The sequence below is a fragment of the Rhinolophus sinicus genome, chromosome 3, assembly GCF_057876585.1.
Source record: "Rhinolophus sinicus isolate RSI-liver-muscle chromosome 3, RSI-T2T, whole genome shotgun sequence".
NCBI lineage: Eukaryota > Metazoa > Chordata > Mammalia > Chiroptera > Rhinolophidae > Rhinolophus > Rhinolophus sinicus.
The window spans coordinates 46,890,573-46,904,531 of NC_142503.1; the positions used below are offsets into that span (position 1 = coordinate 46,890,573).

Here is a 13,959-nt window from a genome sequence, read left to right on the forward strand (position 1 = left end):
TGTCACACATCGCTTCTGGTCCGGCAATTTCTGTCAAACAAAAACATTACGGTGTGTCCTCATCCACCTTATTCACTGGATCTGGCACCGTGTGACTTCTCACTCTTCCCCAAAGTCAAAATGATTCAGGGCATCGAGGCAGCCACGACAGCACAACTAAAGACACTCACAAAAGAGGACTTTGAGAACTGCTTTAGAAAGTGGCAAGAATGATGGGCTAAGTGTGTTCGAAGTGAGGGGGAGTATTTTGAGGGGGATTAATGAATGGCAATGTGTCTTTTACTGTAATACATTTTTTAAAAATTTAAACATTCACTGTATTATTTGATCACACCTCGTATACATATAGGACATAAACAGATATACAGATATATTTGGTATTAACACTTCTTGGGGGAGGAGTTAAGGGAAAAGTTAGGGACAATTAGCTATAGCTCCCTCTATAGGGAGGACACCTCGAAACCTCATTGAAACCTCACCATGTTCCCTGGAGATCCCTCTACAGGGAGCTACAGTTAATTTAAAAAAACCTAACCCCTACTTATCTTTCAGGTTTCAGCTTAAATGTCACATCTTCAGAGATTCCTTCTAGTTATAGTCTTTCACGATTATGATAAATTCACAGTAGTAATTGTGATTAAAATTATTAATTCACATTATTAATCGTAATTTATAATTTCACATATATAGTGATCATCTGTTTCATATATGTCTCCCTCTTAAAATCATTTGAGGGCTGAAACTATTTCTGTTTTACCCACTGCAGTGTTCAGCGTGTAACATTCATTGAAAGAATATAAATTTTTGTTGAAACAATTAATAACAGGTAAACCTTAAGATACTATTTATCCAATGGGTGGTTATCAGGATCTAGTAAAATAATCTAAGAGAAATAATTTGTCAACTGTAAAGTTCTCTATCTTTATGATGATATCCACACTTTGAATGAATAATGAATATATTGTTTGTTACTTAGAATGGTTCAGATTGGTCATTCTTACCTTACGAAAGGAGGATTCACATATAGTGATTTTCTTCACTTGATATGTGATTAAAAAAACAACAGTTAAATGGGAGAATACATTGAAAATTACTTTCCCAAAGTGCTACACAAATATTAATATTGTCAGCATTATTATAGTATTAGTGGACTGTTTTTTTCTTGTATAGATTTCATAGATTTCAGTATAATTAATTTATGGTTATATGATGCATATATGGATGTTGGAGTAGAAGTCAGAGCTTTCTGTTTGTTTGTTTTTTTCTCACTTGGTCAGATGACCACCAACCAAGGGAAGAGCCCATTCATAGGGAAATTGCCCTTTTCTTTGCTCTAATGTGACCCCATGCTCTTGGCCAGAATGGGTAAGGCGGGACTGCTTCCTTTGCTTTAGTCATGGTGGATAGTTAGTGTTCCAGCAAGGTCCTGGAGGCCGACTTCTTCTTCCTTAGTAGCTTTGTACCTTTCTACTGGATCCAAGACCAGAAGATTTTATGTATTTTAAAAGTTTACACTTCTAATAAATCCATTCATGAAATGGATTAGAAGAAAAAGCTAAATTCTGAGAGGGAGCTTTCATTTTCTAAATTAATAACACTGAGGTGGTTGTCAAGACTCAGAGTCCATTTGCCTCAGTGGCTTGTCTTTGGCATAAGAACTTGGTTCCTGGAAGATTCTGGAGTCCCTGCCAGTAACTGGTGTCAAGAGTTTGGGGAGATGCCCCACATCTTAGAGTACACATGCTCTTTATGATCTCTTTTTGTCATTCTGTATGGTGGAGATAACATTTACTTGATGAGAAGTACACTGTATGTTTGTAAAGCAAGCATTCATTAACAAAAGGAGGCCAAGGAAGAAGAGGAAAGAGGCAGTTCTGTGATGTGAGGAATCTGGGAGCATTCTTTCGGGATGTGACATGCTGAGGTGGGCTGTTATCTGGGAGTCACTCATGTTTTCCTCCTGAGGCTGTTTTACTGTTGCTATGACATGACCTTACAAGCCATCCAGAATATGGAAACTACATATAGCTAATAAATGTGCAATTGTTCTCGGCCAAAACAGAACAGAAAATAAGCTGATATTCAAGAATTTAGTTTGGGAATATTGTTCCTTTGTTTATGCATGTATTCAAGAATACAACATGATCAAATTTATGCATGTTTTAATTTGCATGAGAAAATGATTTACAACAGTGGACCAGTGTGTTATGAATATCTCACTTGTTTGTAACATCGAAACCTCACCATGTTCCCTGGAGATCATATCTGTTTTCCACTGTAACCACCTAATAAACTGTTGGCTACCAGCTAATTGCTACTGCATGTGGCCCCATTAAAGCAAAAGGCATCTTTTCAGATTGAGAAGGAGAATGAAATACTGAGGTAAAGTACTATGTTTAAAAGTCAGTACTGTTTTATTATTTACACAAATCTTTAAAGTATACAATATATGTGCATGACTTTTCAGCTGACATCTTCTCCAGGTGGAAAAAGAAGTACCGCTTTATTAGGATATGTTTACACGATCTTGTGTACTTACTGTCAGTAGGTGGCTTTCAAGGCTCGTTTTGCCGGTTGGATTTGTTATATCAGGGACAACAAGGGTACTGGGATCTTGGGGTCGATATCTCTGAAGCTGTGCATGGGTTTTGATTTGTGACGGTTCAGTTTGCAGGGCAGACGTTCCCCAGACTTCTCCCGAGTGCAGCTCAGCGAAGATGCCTTCCTGCGGTATATTCACTCGTCAGAAACGCTGATCCTGACGTTTAACCACACAGCTGAGCATTTGTTGGAGGCAGATATTAAACTCTTCAGGAAATACTTTTGGGATAGAGCCTTTCTCATCAAGGTTTGTGCCCCAGTGTTCTGGCATACGATACCACACTCTTTGAGGGTGCAGGCAGCACTCCTTGTTTGGGGAACAGTGTGTTTCTAATAGAACCTTGGGGGACATGGAATTGGAAACTGTTACATCAGTAGAATGAAGATCATTCTGTAATATTTGGGCAGTAGAAAATAGTACTTTATATAATGTTCTTGTTTCCTTTACTTTTCATGAGCTAGCCCTTGCCAATGTTGGGTTTTAATATTCTAATATTGGATATTTTCTGTGAATGTATTTGTTGTATTATAATTCTCATCTAAAGTAATTGCATTTATGGTTGTTTCCCATGTATACAATCTACATGTGGAGTTTCTTATGGCTTAGACGTAGTGAAGCCTTTGTCCTGTGTGCAGATTCTTCTTGAATGGGGATTGGTCATTCGAAACCAGTACTTTTTCAAAGAGGTTTTCTCCCCTCCCACCATGGGCCACACACCAGCATTGAGTGCTAGCATAGCATGCCCATGTCAGCGTTTCAAATAGTTCATCTTCATTTTTATTTTTATGTGGAATCTGGAAGAATATAAAGAATATTTATATCTTTTAATTATTATTAAGCAAAGTGTTATTTTGAGGAAAAGGGCTTGAGTCAGTCTAGTTGACAGTGCTCAGGGGTGTAATGGATTCGCTCAGCAGATCCCATGACCCCTGTGTTCTCAAGCACACCCATTAAAAAGGCACAGGTTTCAAGACTGTATAGTCTTTACAGAGTAAACATTTAAGGAAACTCATATCATTATATATCAAGGTTTTTGTAAAATGTTTGCTTCATAAAATGAAAGATTTAGCCAGAAACACTATATATAAAATAAACATTAGTGTTGGCTTACTCCATGTAGGATTTTATTTAAACAATTAAAATGAAACATGCTCTTCAGATTATGAACGACATCCCTTAGTTGGGTTTTAGGGAATGTAGTGTATAATTTCCTGGCATACGGTGTTTCCTCATTTTGCGTAAGGATACTTGTCATGTAAAGATCCTAAGCCTTTAGCAGTCCCTGTGGTTTTCCCCAGTTGTAGATGCCCCTAGAGGTGGACATCCCAGCCGGGCAGAAGCTTGGCCATGCGAGCAGCACTGCTCGGGATGAGCTCTACTCCCTGCAGCTCTGTCGGGGCAGAGCTCAGCCACATGTGTGTCTGTAGAACAGATGCTCTGAATGCAGCACGGCACCTAGTGACAAAACCCCTGAAAAAGATAGAGCAGGCTCTGTGTATAACAAAAATTATTGAACTTTCTTTTCAATATTAAATTGTCCAACTTCTTAGGTTGGATTTGTGATTTCTTATACATTGGAGATAGCACTGGTGACCGTGGGGGAGAATTTAGGAGGAGTCAATTGAGATGCTTGAATAATTTATTGTAGTGGACTTTATAATAACAAAGACTAAATGGAAATTGCTTTCCAGTTACTTGGAGATTTTCATTTTATGAAAAACACCGAGAAAATTTATTTATGATAAAACATTGATAAAAGGATCAGTTACAATGGAATGGCCTTGTGTTTGAGGTGTCAGCACCCCTCTTTTGGCTTCCTACCCCAAGTTGTGTGGCTGCGTAGTGAGTGGGGAGACCCATAGGGAATAGGGCTGAGATTCTTAGGACATTCAAAGTCTTTAATTCTTACCTGCCCGACAAAAATGTTTCTTTGGTATTCTTGAGTTTAAATTTTTTTTGTGTGGTACTTTTTTACTTGGCTAGATGTTATTTTAAATGTAAGCAGGTGGTAATTGTGATATAGGTTGTCCACACTAAAGCTTTGCAATTCGTGGTTACGAATATGAGATTATGTATAGTAATAAAGTATTCATGCTTTATTAAATCTTAGATGTCTCAAAGTCTGTTTTTATATATGACTTTGATGTGAGAGACTAATTTATTTTCAGTGAACCACAGCATGTCCTCAGTGAAGGAGTGAAGTGAAGGAGGCATCTTCAGTCTCAGGGTTTGGGCATTACTTAGTTTTCTGCAGACTTCTAGAGCAACAACAATAAAATCTTGCTGTGGAAACCTGAGTTTGCATTCCCATATCCAAGAGCCATTCAGGTGATCCCACTGAGAAGCCATATTTGTTCCAAATTGTAAAGAATTCATGTTATCACATTCTACGACAGCTGGCACTGGTGGACTGATAATTTGTAGTAAATATTAAATGTTAAAAAATGCTAGGTTGATGCTGTATATCCAAGCTGTAAAGGTAGATATTAGGAAATTAAATAATAGGCAAAATTTTAGCTATATCTTTTGATCATGTTTTAGTTCTCTCCTCATAACAGAACTTTTCCTGTTAATCAGAGTGCTAAGAGTTTAGTTCTTGAGACACTGAGCTTTAATCACATGCTCGGGGGCCTCAGGGGTCTGTCAGTTGTAGAATTGCCTGTCCAAGTTTGCCCAGGAATTTGTTTTGAAATATATGCTGATACAGTCTTGGGCTGGCTTACCATTTGACTCATCAACACATAATTCCATGTTTCTTCACATTTTCACTGGCTGTGGGGAATCCATTTGAAAAAAAATACTGTGTCCCAAGAGGGTGGCTTCTTTTTAAGGCTCACAAACTCAGTCTCAGACAGTGCCAGCTTGCAGCCCATACTCATCCTGGGCTCTCCCTCTGATGGTGGTCCTACCCCATCATCTGGGCCCCCAAGAGCCCTATGTCTCAGGGTATGGATGGGGTTGGTCTAGGCAGTCAGATGCTTAAAACAGTGGCCCTTCCTTCCAGTTCAAGACTATGTTATCTGTCCCCTTTTTGGTTCATGCACTATGTTCCTGAGAACCTTCTAATGTTGTGACCTCGGGAAGCAGCAGAGGATTAATTTCAGGACAGTTTTGGCCCAAGCCTCCGGGCTCCCCACTACATCTCTCACTGTCATCCTGGGTACTGCCTCTCTTTCCCAACCTCCCCGGGCCATGCCCCTGGCCTGTCCCAGCTCTGAGATCCTTGACTGTGATTTTCATCTCTTTGTTGCATACTTGAAGCTTCAAATGGTATTCAGTGATTTTTTTCTTCTTGCTTTCTTAGACTCTTGAAGAGCAAGAAGCCAGGCCAGAGGAAAGACCAGATATGCCCTCCAGTGGTGCAGAAACCAAAGAAGGTAAGCATGTTCCTTCTCCACTTGGGGAAACCAGAAAGTGTGCAGGCCTAACCAGCTCTCTGGTGGTTGAAGTGTGTGGTGAAGCTGAGCAGGAACCAAGGGACTTTGAGGCAAGATCATGGTTGTGGGATACAATATGTCCCCTGGGTCCTCTGACAGCGTCAAATGAAGTGTGCTGTGTTTTTCCGCTTTTTATTCAATTACCATTTACTGAGAGCAGTTTGCCGGGCCCTGGTCCTCCCCCATTCCTGATCTTCAGGGCACACTCCTGACACACACAGATTATTCCCCTCATTCGCAAGGTCAGTTTGTTCATTCCATTGAGTTCTTCATCACTTGCTTGTTCCACCTTCCTGGAACCCCTACTCTGTGCTGGGCTAGTGGGTCTTAACGATGATGGAGGTTGTGAAGGTGTTTCTGTGGTCATGAGGGTCGGGGAGATCTACTCGCCTATAGAGGGAGGGGTGGGGATGTGGGATGTTCTTCACGGTACAGACAGTCCTACGGAACCAGGGTTGTCCTGAGGGAGCTTCAGGGACTGAAGGTACAAGTCTGCTCGAGGTGGGGGTCCTGACGAGAGGTATAATTCTTATAACACGTTGTCACTGCTCTTCTACATCATTGCACATGGAATCACGTCGATGCCACACTTGTATATAGCACCTAGCTGCTTTGCCGGGACAGAGTACTTGCTCATTTTTTTTAACTTGGCCATTTATCTGGGCATGCAGCCTGTACTTCAGTTCAGATTCTTTCCTTGTCACATACACAAATAAGTCTGACATGTTAGTGAGTCCTACTAGTAATACACACAAGTTTTAGTTCTAGGGAGCATTCTTACTTCTATTCTTGAATGTTCCTGTACTTGTTGTATGGAATGGATTCTGATTTTTTTGTTTGTTTGTTTTTGTTTTATTTTCTAAAACACAGTAGTTCCAGGAATCTGACCACATCATTTTGTCTTCTAGGGTAGTTAGGGCTAAAGTTTTATAACTTGAAATGCATATTATCTTATTATCAATCTCCTTTTGCTTTATATTTTAGAGTATTGTTTTTAGTTTTTGAAATTATATGTGAGGATAGTTGTATATGTATTTGGGGGGGGCGCATGTTATCTATTTCATGTCAGGATAGATATACAAAATATCTATTAATGGAAAGGGACACCTGTCCGTCAGGGCAGAGCACACCACCATGCTCGATGCTGGAGTTGGGGAGAAAAACTAGGACAAGATCCTTTTTCTTAAACTACCAGTGTTAATAGCTGGTTAATACCTTTGATTCTGCTTGTAATTAGCAACATAGAACAGTTGCATTGCATGTGTTTGTCACGTAGCATACTCTTAAAATCATTGCCCCGTGTTTGTTAAAAAGTCACCTTGGAGAAGGAAGACTGTGGCCAGTTGCCGGGAGTCTGTGGCCCCTCCCCCAGTGCCACCTCCCCCAGCTGCACCAGCCCGAGCCCCTGTGGAGCTGCCCTCACTGTTCTCACCTGTGGGCGATGTGCTGGCTGCATTGAGGGAACTGCAGCTCGCCCTGCCTGCCCAAGGAGATGGTGGGTAACTCCACACTTTCTCCTGAAGACCTGTAGGGGAAACCTCTTTCTGGTCTTGTGTCAGGAACGCTGGCTTCTTCTCCGCATTTGGCTTGCTTTACGGCTCTAACTGTAACTGATCAGGTCTCTCGCTTCTAGTTGGCTGATATCTAGTTGGAGCTAAGTTTCTAGCCTGCCCATTGCAAATGTGTATGGTGTTGCTGAGTGCATTTTTAATTTTTTTTAAAAAGATTTTTATTAAAAATATAGCTGACATACAATATTATATTAGTTTCAGGGTTACACCATAGTTATTCAACATTTATATACCTGAAGAAGTGATCACCATAAGTCCAGCAACCATCTGACACCGTACTATGCTATCACAATACTATTGTGCTGAGTGCATTTTTGAATTACCTTTATTTCTTGAGTTTCACCCTTGCTTTTCCTTTTTTTTTAAAACATCAACTTCTGAATTTTAAATGTCATGTATTTTTCTTTCCTTGTAATCCACCTTCGAACTAATTTAGAACAAAGTAAGATCTAAATATGTACTTAAATTCTAAGTTCTTGCCCTTAAGGGGCTGACAATTTGAGATTAGGACAGAAAAACAGACTGTCTCAGCACTTGATGGTAAGTGCTATAGGAGTCAGATGCCTGGGGCACTATGAGAACTCTGTGGAGTGTAATGGTAGAGTGGTCAGGGAAAGCTTTCTGGAGGAGGTGACCTGGAGCTACTCTCTAACAGAGGGAAGGGAATTCTAGACAGTGGAAATATATGCAATACAGAGTCCTGAACCAGATAATGCATTGAGGGAAATGCAGGTTATTTTGCTGGCCAGGAGAGAGAGAGAGAGAGAGAGAGAGAGAGAGAGAGAGAGAGAGAGAGAGACAGAGACAGAGACAGAGAGAGACAGAGAGAGAGAGAGAGAGAGAGACAGAGAGAGACAGAGAGACAGAGAGACAGAGAGACAGAGAAACAGACAGAGAGAGACAAGCCAGGGACATAGGCTTGAGAGGGAGGCAGATCAGCAGGGCTTGTACACAAGGCAAGAAACTGGAACTCTACCCTGACAGCTCTGAGGAGCTGTTTGAAACAAATTAGGCTAGTCTATTATTTTAGAAAGGTCATTCTGTGCAAGTGTGGAGCGTGGATTGGAGAGGCTGAGGGCTGCTGAAAGTAATGCAGAAGGGGGTCTGCACCATAACAGTGTAATGAGATTGGAGAGATGGGGACAGATGTCCTGAAAGTGTAGGATGTCAGTGGTGAGGGAGAAGGGCGATCCCTCCATTCCTGGGGTGTCCTTGGATGGCAAAGGCCTTAAGGAAGCAGGATTAAAACTGTACTCAGTGTTAGACAGGTTGAGTTTGATGCGACTGGGGGACAGCCAAGTCAGTATACCTAGTTGCCAGTTGGACTGAAGTTAATCAATAAGCAAAATAATTTGGACAGAAACTCAAGTGCTCTAACTCAAAATAGTTAACATGTGTATTTTATGGACCTTCTAGACTATGCGTTTTTGTACACTTGGAGGACATATTAGAAACTATATGCACATTCCAGCAGAGGACAGTATTCAACTAAAGTGAAAATATTCAGTTAGTGTTTGTCCATTCATAAGCCTGGAGGCAACTCAGTTGGAAGAACAAAACATTTTGTGGAAGAGCTTGATTTTTGTTTTCTTTCCTTTAAATTTCAAAAGCAAACTTTCCCTTTGAGATCAACTAGAAGATTCTTAACAGATCATGTTTTCCTTCTAGAGCAGTGGGTCAGGGGGAAGCTCTGCGCTTGTGTCTATAGCTGCCACTGATTAAAGGACTGTAACTTTAGCCTGGAAATTTACTGTGCTGTCCTTGTTAGTGTGATAAATGGTTTTATTATTGTCTGTGAACTAATTATGTTTCCATAATTTTATGACAGTAATTGTACTGCCAGAATGATGGGAAATTATTCCAAATGAAGTAAATGGCCAAAAAGTCATCTCATTTTTAATATGCTGAGATGAAGAAACTAATTCTTACAATTTATTAATCCACCAACTGACTCTGTTGTGTCCCTTGCCTTCTTTGTCCTTATTTTGTGCCTCATTATCCTACCCTAGAATTTCCTAAAGAGGAAGATACTCTGAAAAATATGGATTCTTTGGCCAGATATGTAGAAAAGGCTGTAATTGAAACCGTCCCCACCCCATGTTGGAGATTGAGAATACATTGAGTGTTTTGTAGATGCCAGTAAGTCTTGCAGTCGAGAAACCTGTTGAACCTTGTTTACCCTAACAGTTCTCTAATTTGATCACAGAAGAACATCTTTTTCACAGTTCTCAGCATCTCCTGCAAGTGGCCTGTGGAAGGTACTTTGGAAATGCTGTTCTCCTCATCTTTACTGATCCTGCCCTTTCTAGATTTTATTTCCTCCTTTTTCATATCACCTGGGTTCTCTCTATCCATTAGTACAGTTATGCTCACATTGGGAGGGAGGCAAGGAATTACTCATGGTCATCTTAAAAATTCAGACCACCCATGCCTTGCCACACACCTCACTTCACTTGGGGTGTTGGAGGCTGTTGTCTGTCTAGAGTCTATGCGGGCATAAAACAAAGCAGAACCATTTGCAATACCACTGACCACTCTATGAATCCATTTGCTTTATTATTATTATTTTTGTAATTTTAAAAAATCCCTGTCTGATTTGCTAACTGTCGTAACTTTTGTGTCACTAGTCTTTTACTTTGTTGGTTTCTCCCTATTCATTATCTTCTACATTCTCATTAACAAAGAAATAGGGAGTTGGGATGGGAACATGTGTTCCAGTCATAAAGAAGAAAGGGCAAAATCATTTCCTTCCGGGCTGAGCCAGCAGCTCCAAGCGCAGGCTCAGATGGGTTTCCTCCCCATGATTCCGTGTGGAAGGCAGGAGAAGCCATATGCAAGCCATGGTCTAGGCAGACATATGTGAGTCCAGCAGGCTTGTTCACTTATCCATTTAATAAATACTTATTGAGTGCCCGTTGTGTGCCAGGCACTGTTCTAGGCATTGCTGATGTGGCAGTAACCAAAAAAGCAAAGAGGGAAAACACTGGTCTCGAGAAGTTGATTGTCATTTAGTTTCACTCAACATTTGTTGAGTGCCAGGTACTGCTCTGCGCTGGGGCTGCAGCTGCGAGCTGAACAGTTTGTACATTCATGGAGCCCACATGCCAGTGGTCATGGAGAGGGTTATTTCTGGGAGTCAGGAGTCAATTTTCCCATTTCATACGTGAGGAAGTGGTAGCACAGAGAGGTCACATAACTTATCTGAGGTGACACAGCTTGCCCAGGCAGTCAGGACTCAGGCGGGTAACTTCTCTTACCCACGACCCTAGAGAGTACCCACCACCCTCATGTAACAGAATATTCACATATTGAGTCTTTGGACTGCTGATCTGGGGTGCTCTCCAGCGTTTGTCTGATGGGAAAGGTGCGAAACTAGAATCATTGCCTTGAAATGAGCTCTCTTCCACATGGCTGACCTGTCTCATAAAGTCCTCGTAACTGGAAATGTGTGGCCCACATGCACAGACGTCCTGATGACGTAGCAGCAACACACAGACTCTTCTAAAACCCTCAGCTCTGCCACGAGCTGGTTTCTGGGCATATGCGAGTTACTTTTCTTTTACGGAACGTGGCAGAGTGGGAGTGCCATTTAATACTTACTTCACAGTCAGGCTCACGTGAAAACACACAGATAGAGCCCCTGACCAGTATCTGACAACTGGTCAACGCTCTCTCATTATGAGTGCAAGTTATAATAAACATGTGGCTAGAGTGGCTTCGTGGTGATCATTTATGTGTTGAGATACCAGGATATAGCTCTTTGTATCACAGTGACAAGGTGAGCATATTTTCCGCTTGAACGTTGTTTAGACGAGGGTGCAGCACTTCTCTGTGTGCTCTGAGTGAGACATGAAGAGGGAGTTGCATGTTGGCGTCTCTGTATTTGAATATCTCCTGTGAGATATTATTGGGAAAACAAGAGGGCTTCTACCCATGCAGAATTTCCTTTAAGATTTTTCATTTGAAATACTCTTAAGTGTCATTTTAGAGCTGTTGGATATGGATGGTTTCAATGTCTTATCAAGGTGTAGGTCCTTTGCACCAGGATGGCTGGGACCGGAGGTGTTGGGCATTCAGGACAATATTAGGAAGGCTGTTCCGCAGGGGTGATTACTCAGGTGGTTACGCAGCTCTTCACCCCCGTGTGGAATATCCATCCAAGGACTTGATCAGCATTGTTCATGTGAGAGTCAGGTATTTGGGCATGTTCAAGACAATTACAAATCCTACTCAGAAAATATACTTCCTAGCCCAAGGAAGTTATTTGTAATTGTTTCTTTCATTGTACAAAGCAGCTCAGCCTTTTCTGTACTTTCTCTAGAGACTGACTCTGCAGACCCATTTTCTCGTCCTGCTCACAGGGGGGAAAAATACATCAAGGACAAAAATAAGATATTAAGCTGATATAATGCTCATTTTGTATATTATTATAATAATATTAGTATTTTCTCTCTCTCACACACAAATTCTCTTCCTTGCTTCCTTTCCCCCTGTTTATCACAGAATTAAAGAATCATGGTTTGAGCTGGACAGAATCTGAGGTTCCTCAGAACTCACCTAGATACAGCACATTCTGTTCACGTCTGCTGTGGATGCTTTGTTGAAGCTGCATCAGATTAGCAGGCGGGGCGAAGGGAAAGAACAAACATCAACTTAGTAGATCAACTAAGGAGTCTAAGAGAGTTGAAATAAGCTTTAGTTGAAAATACAGTGATAGAGTTTCTTTCCTGAATTAAAATAGGACCTCAGTGTGATGTCTTAGGGACATAAAGGTATTTCCAAGACAAAATTGAATCTTATTTATATCTTGGAAAGGTGACTTGCCTCATTTTATTCAAGCAATTGAGTAAATGAGGAAAATTATGTCCTGATCTTAATTTCAAATGTAATGATTTACAGCTTCTGTCTAGTTGATTGTTGCAACTAAATTTTGGAACTGAAGGTATTTTTTTTTTATCCCCCACGAATAAATACTGCTTGAGATTTGGGGAATGGGGGAAGTACACACTGGAAATGTAAAAATAATCGATATTATGAAAACATATTAAGCGTAGTTACCATATGACTCAGCAATTACACTCCCAGATATGTACTCAAGAGAAATGAAAACAAACATCTCCATAAAAACTTGTATGCAAATGTTCATAGAAGCATTATTCATAGCAGCCAAAAAGTGGAAAAAACCCAAATGCCACCAGCTGAGGAATAGATACATAAAATGCGGTGTATCTACAAAATGGAATAGTATTTGGCATTAAAAAGGAATGAAGTACTGATACATTACAATATAAGAATGAACCTTGAAAACATTATGCTAAGTGAAAGAGGCTGGTTACAAAAGACTGCCCTATGATAGCACATAGGTTAGTGGTTGCCCAGGGCTAGGGTGAGAGTGGGGGAGGTTGGGGAGAAAGGTGTAATGAGGTAATGGGCACGGGGTTTCTTGTTGCAATAATGAAAATGTTCTAAAATTGTGGTGATGATTGCACAACTCTGAATATATTAAAAATCATTGACTTATACACTAGAAATGGGTGAATAACATGGTATTGAACTATATCTCAATAAAGCTGTTATAAAAATGTACATATGGGAGGAATATATACTAAAACGTTAACAGTGGTTTTATTGATTTTTTTTAGTCCTTTTCAAATTTTCTTAAACAATTACTTTTCTTGGCTCAAAAATAGTATCCAATAATTTTAAAAGCTATGTATTTCAAAAAAGATGTCTTAAATTCTTTCTGAAAGAATGCAGAGTACAACTATTAAAACTATGTTGTAAAAGAACACGTTCTGGAGTTGCTGGAGGGCAGGAATTTCTTCTCTCCCCTTGACATCCTGTCCCTGGCTGCTCATTCTGCAGCTCAGGGGCCCAATCAAGATTGTCGAATTGAATGGAATGTTGGACCTTGTGGACAAATGGGGCTCCTGTTGGCATTTCTTTAGATAAGTGCCTCATTGTGTCTCCCAGTCCATATTTATACTGCGAGGCCAAATGATTGTTCTTAGTATTCCCACTTTTAGGTAAAAAAAGAAATATAATTGGCACCCTGAAACAGAAGGTGGAAGGGTTATAGTAGCCTCTGAATTAAGAATGATAGTTTTTCAAATTTGTTCCCTTCACCATTTTAATTCTCTGGCAGTTGTGAATTGGACATGCACACTAAGCTAAAACATGAAAGTGATACATGAAAGTGACGTCGTTGTAAGTGAAACACCAATGCATAATTGCAGAGGGAAGGGTGGATTGGGGCTTACAGAGCTGGAGGGGTGGGAGGAAGCAAAGGGGAAGGCAGTCATCCATCTGCAATCTGGCCATTCAGAAGTGCTCATATTGCAAGTGTTTG

The 13,959-nt window shown here is 40.5% G+C and overlaps 1 protein-coding gene across 4 annotated transcripts in view; it reads left to right on the plus strand.

The window, feature by feature from the left end:
* ARHGEF28 (Rho guanine nucleotide exchange factor 28) overlaps nt 1-13,959 on the plus strand; it is a 289,722-nt gene that overhangs the window by 136,257 nt on the left and 139,506 nt on the right. For all 4 annotated transcript variants that reach the window (XM_088796567.1, XM_088796568.1, XM_088796569.1 and 1 more), the window contains 2 exons: nt 2,668-2,848; nt 5,907-5,979. In XM_088796567.1, coding sequence (XP_088652693.1) covers nt 2,668-2,848; nt 5,907-5,979 — 254 coding nt within the window. The remainder of the gene's footprint in view (nt 1-2,667; nt 2,849-5,906; nt 5,980-13,959) is intronic.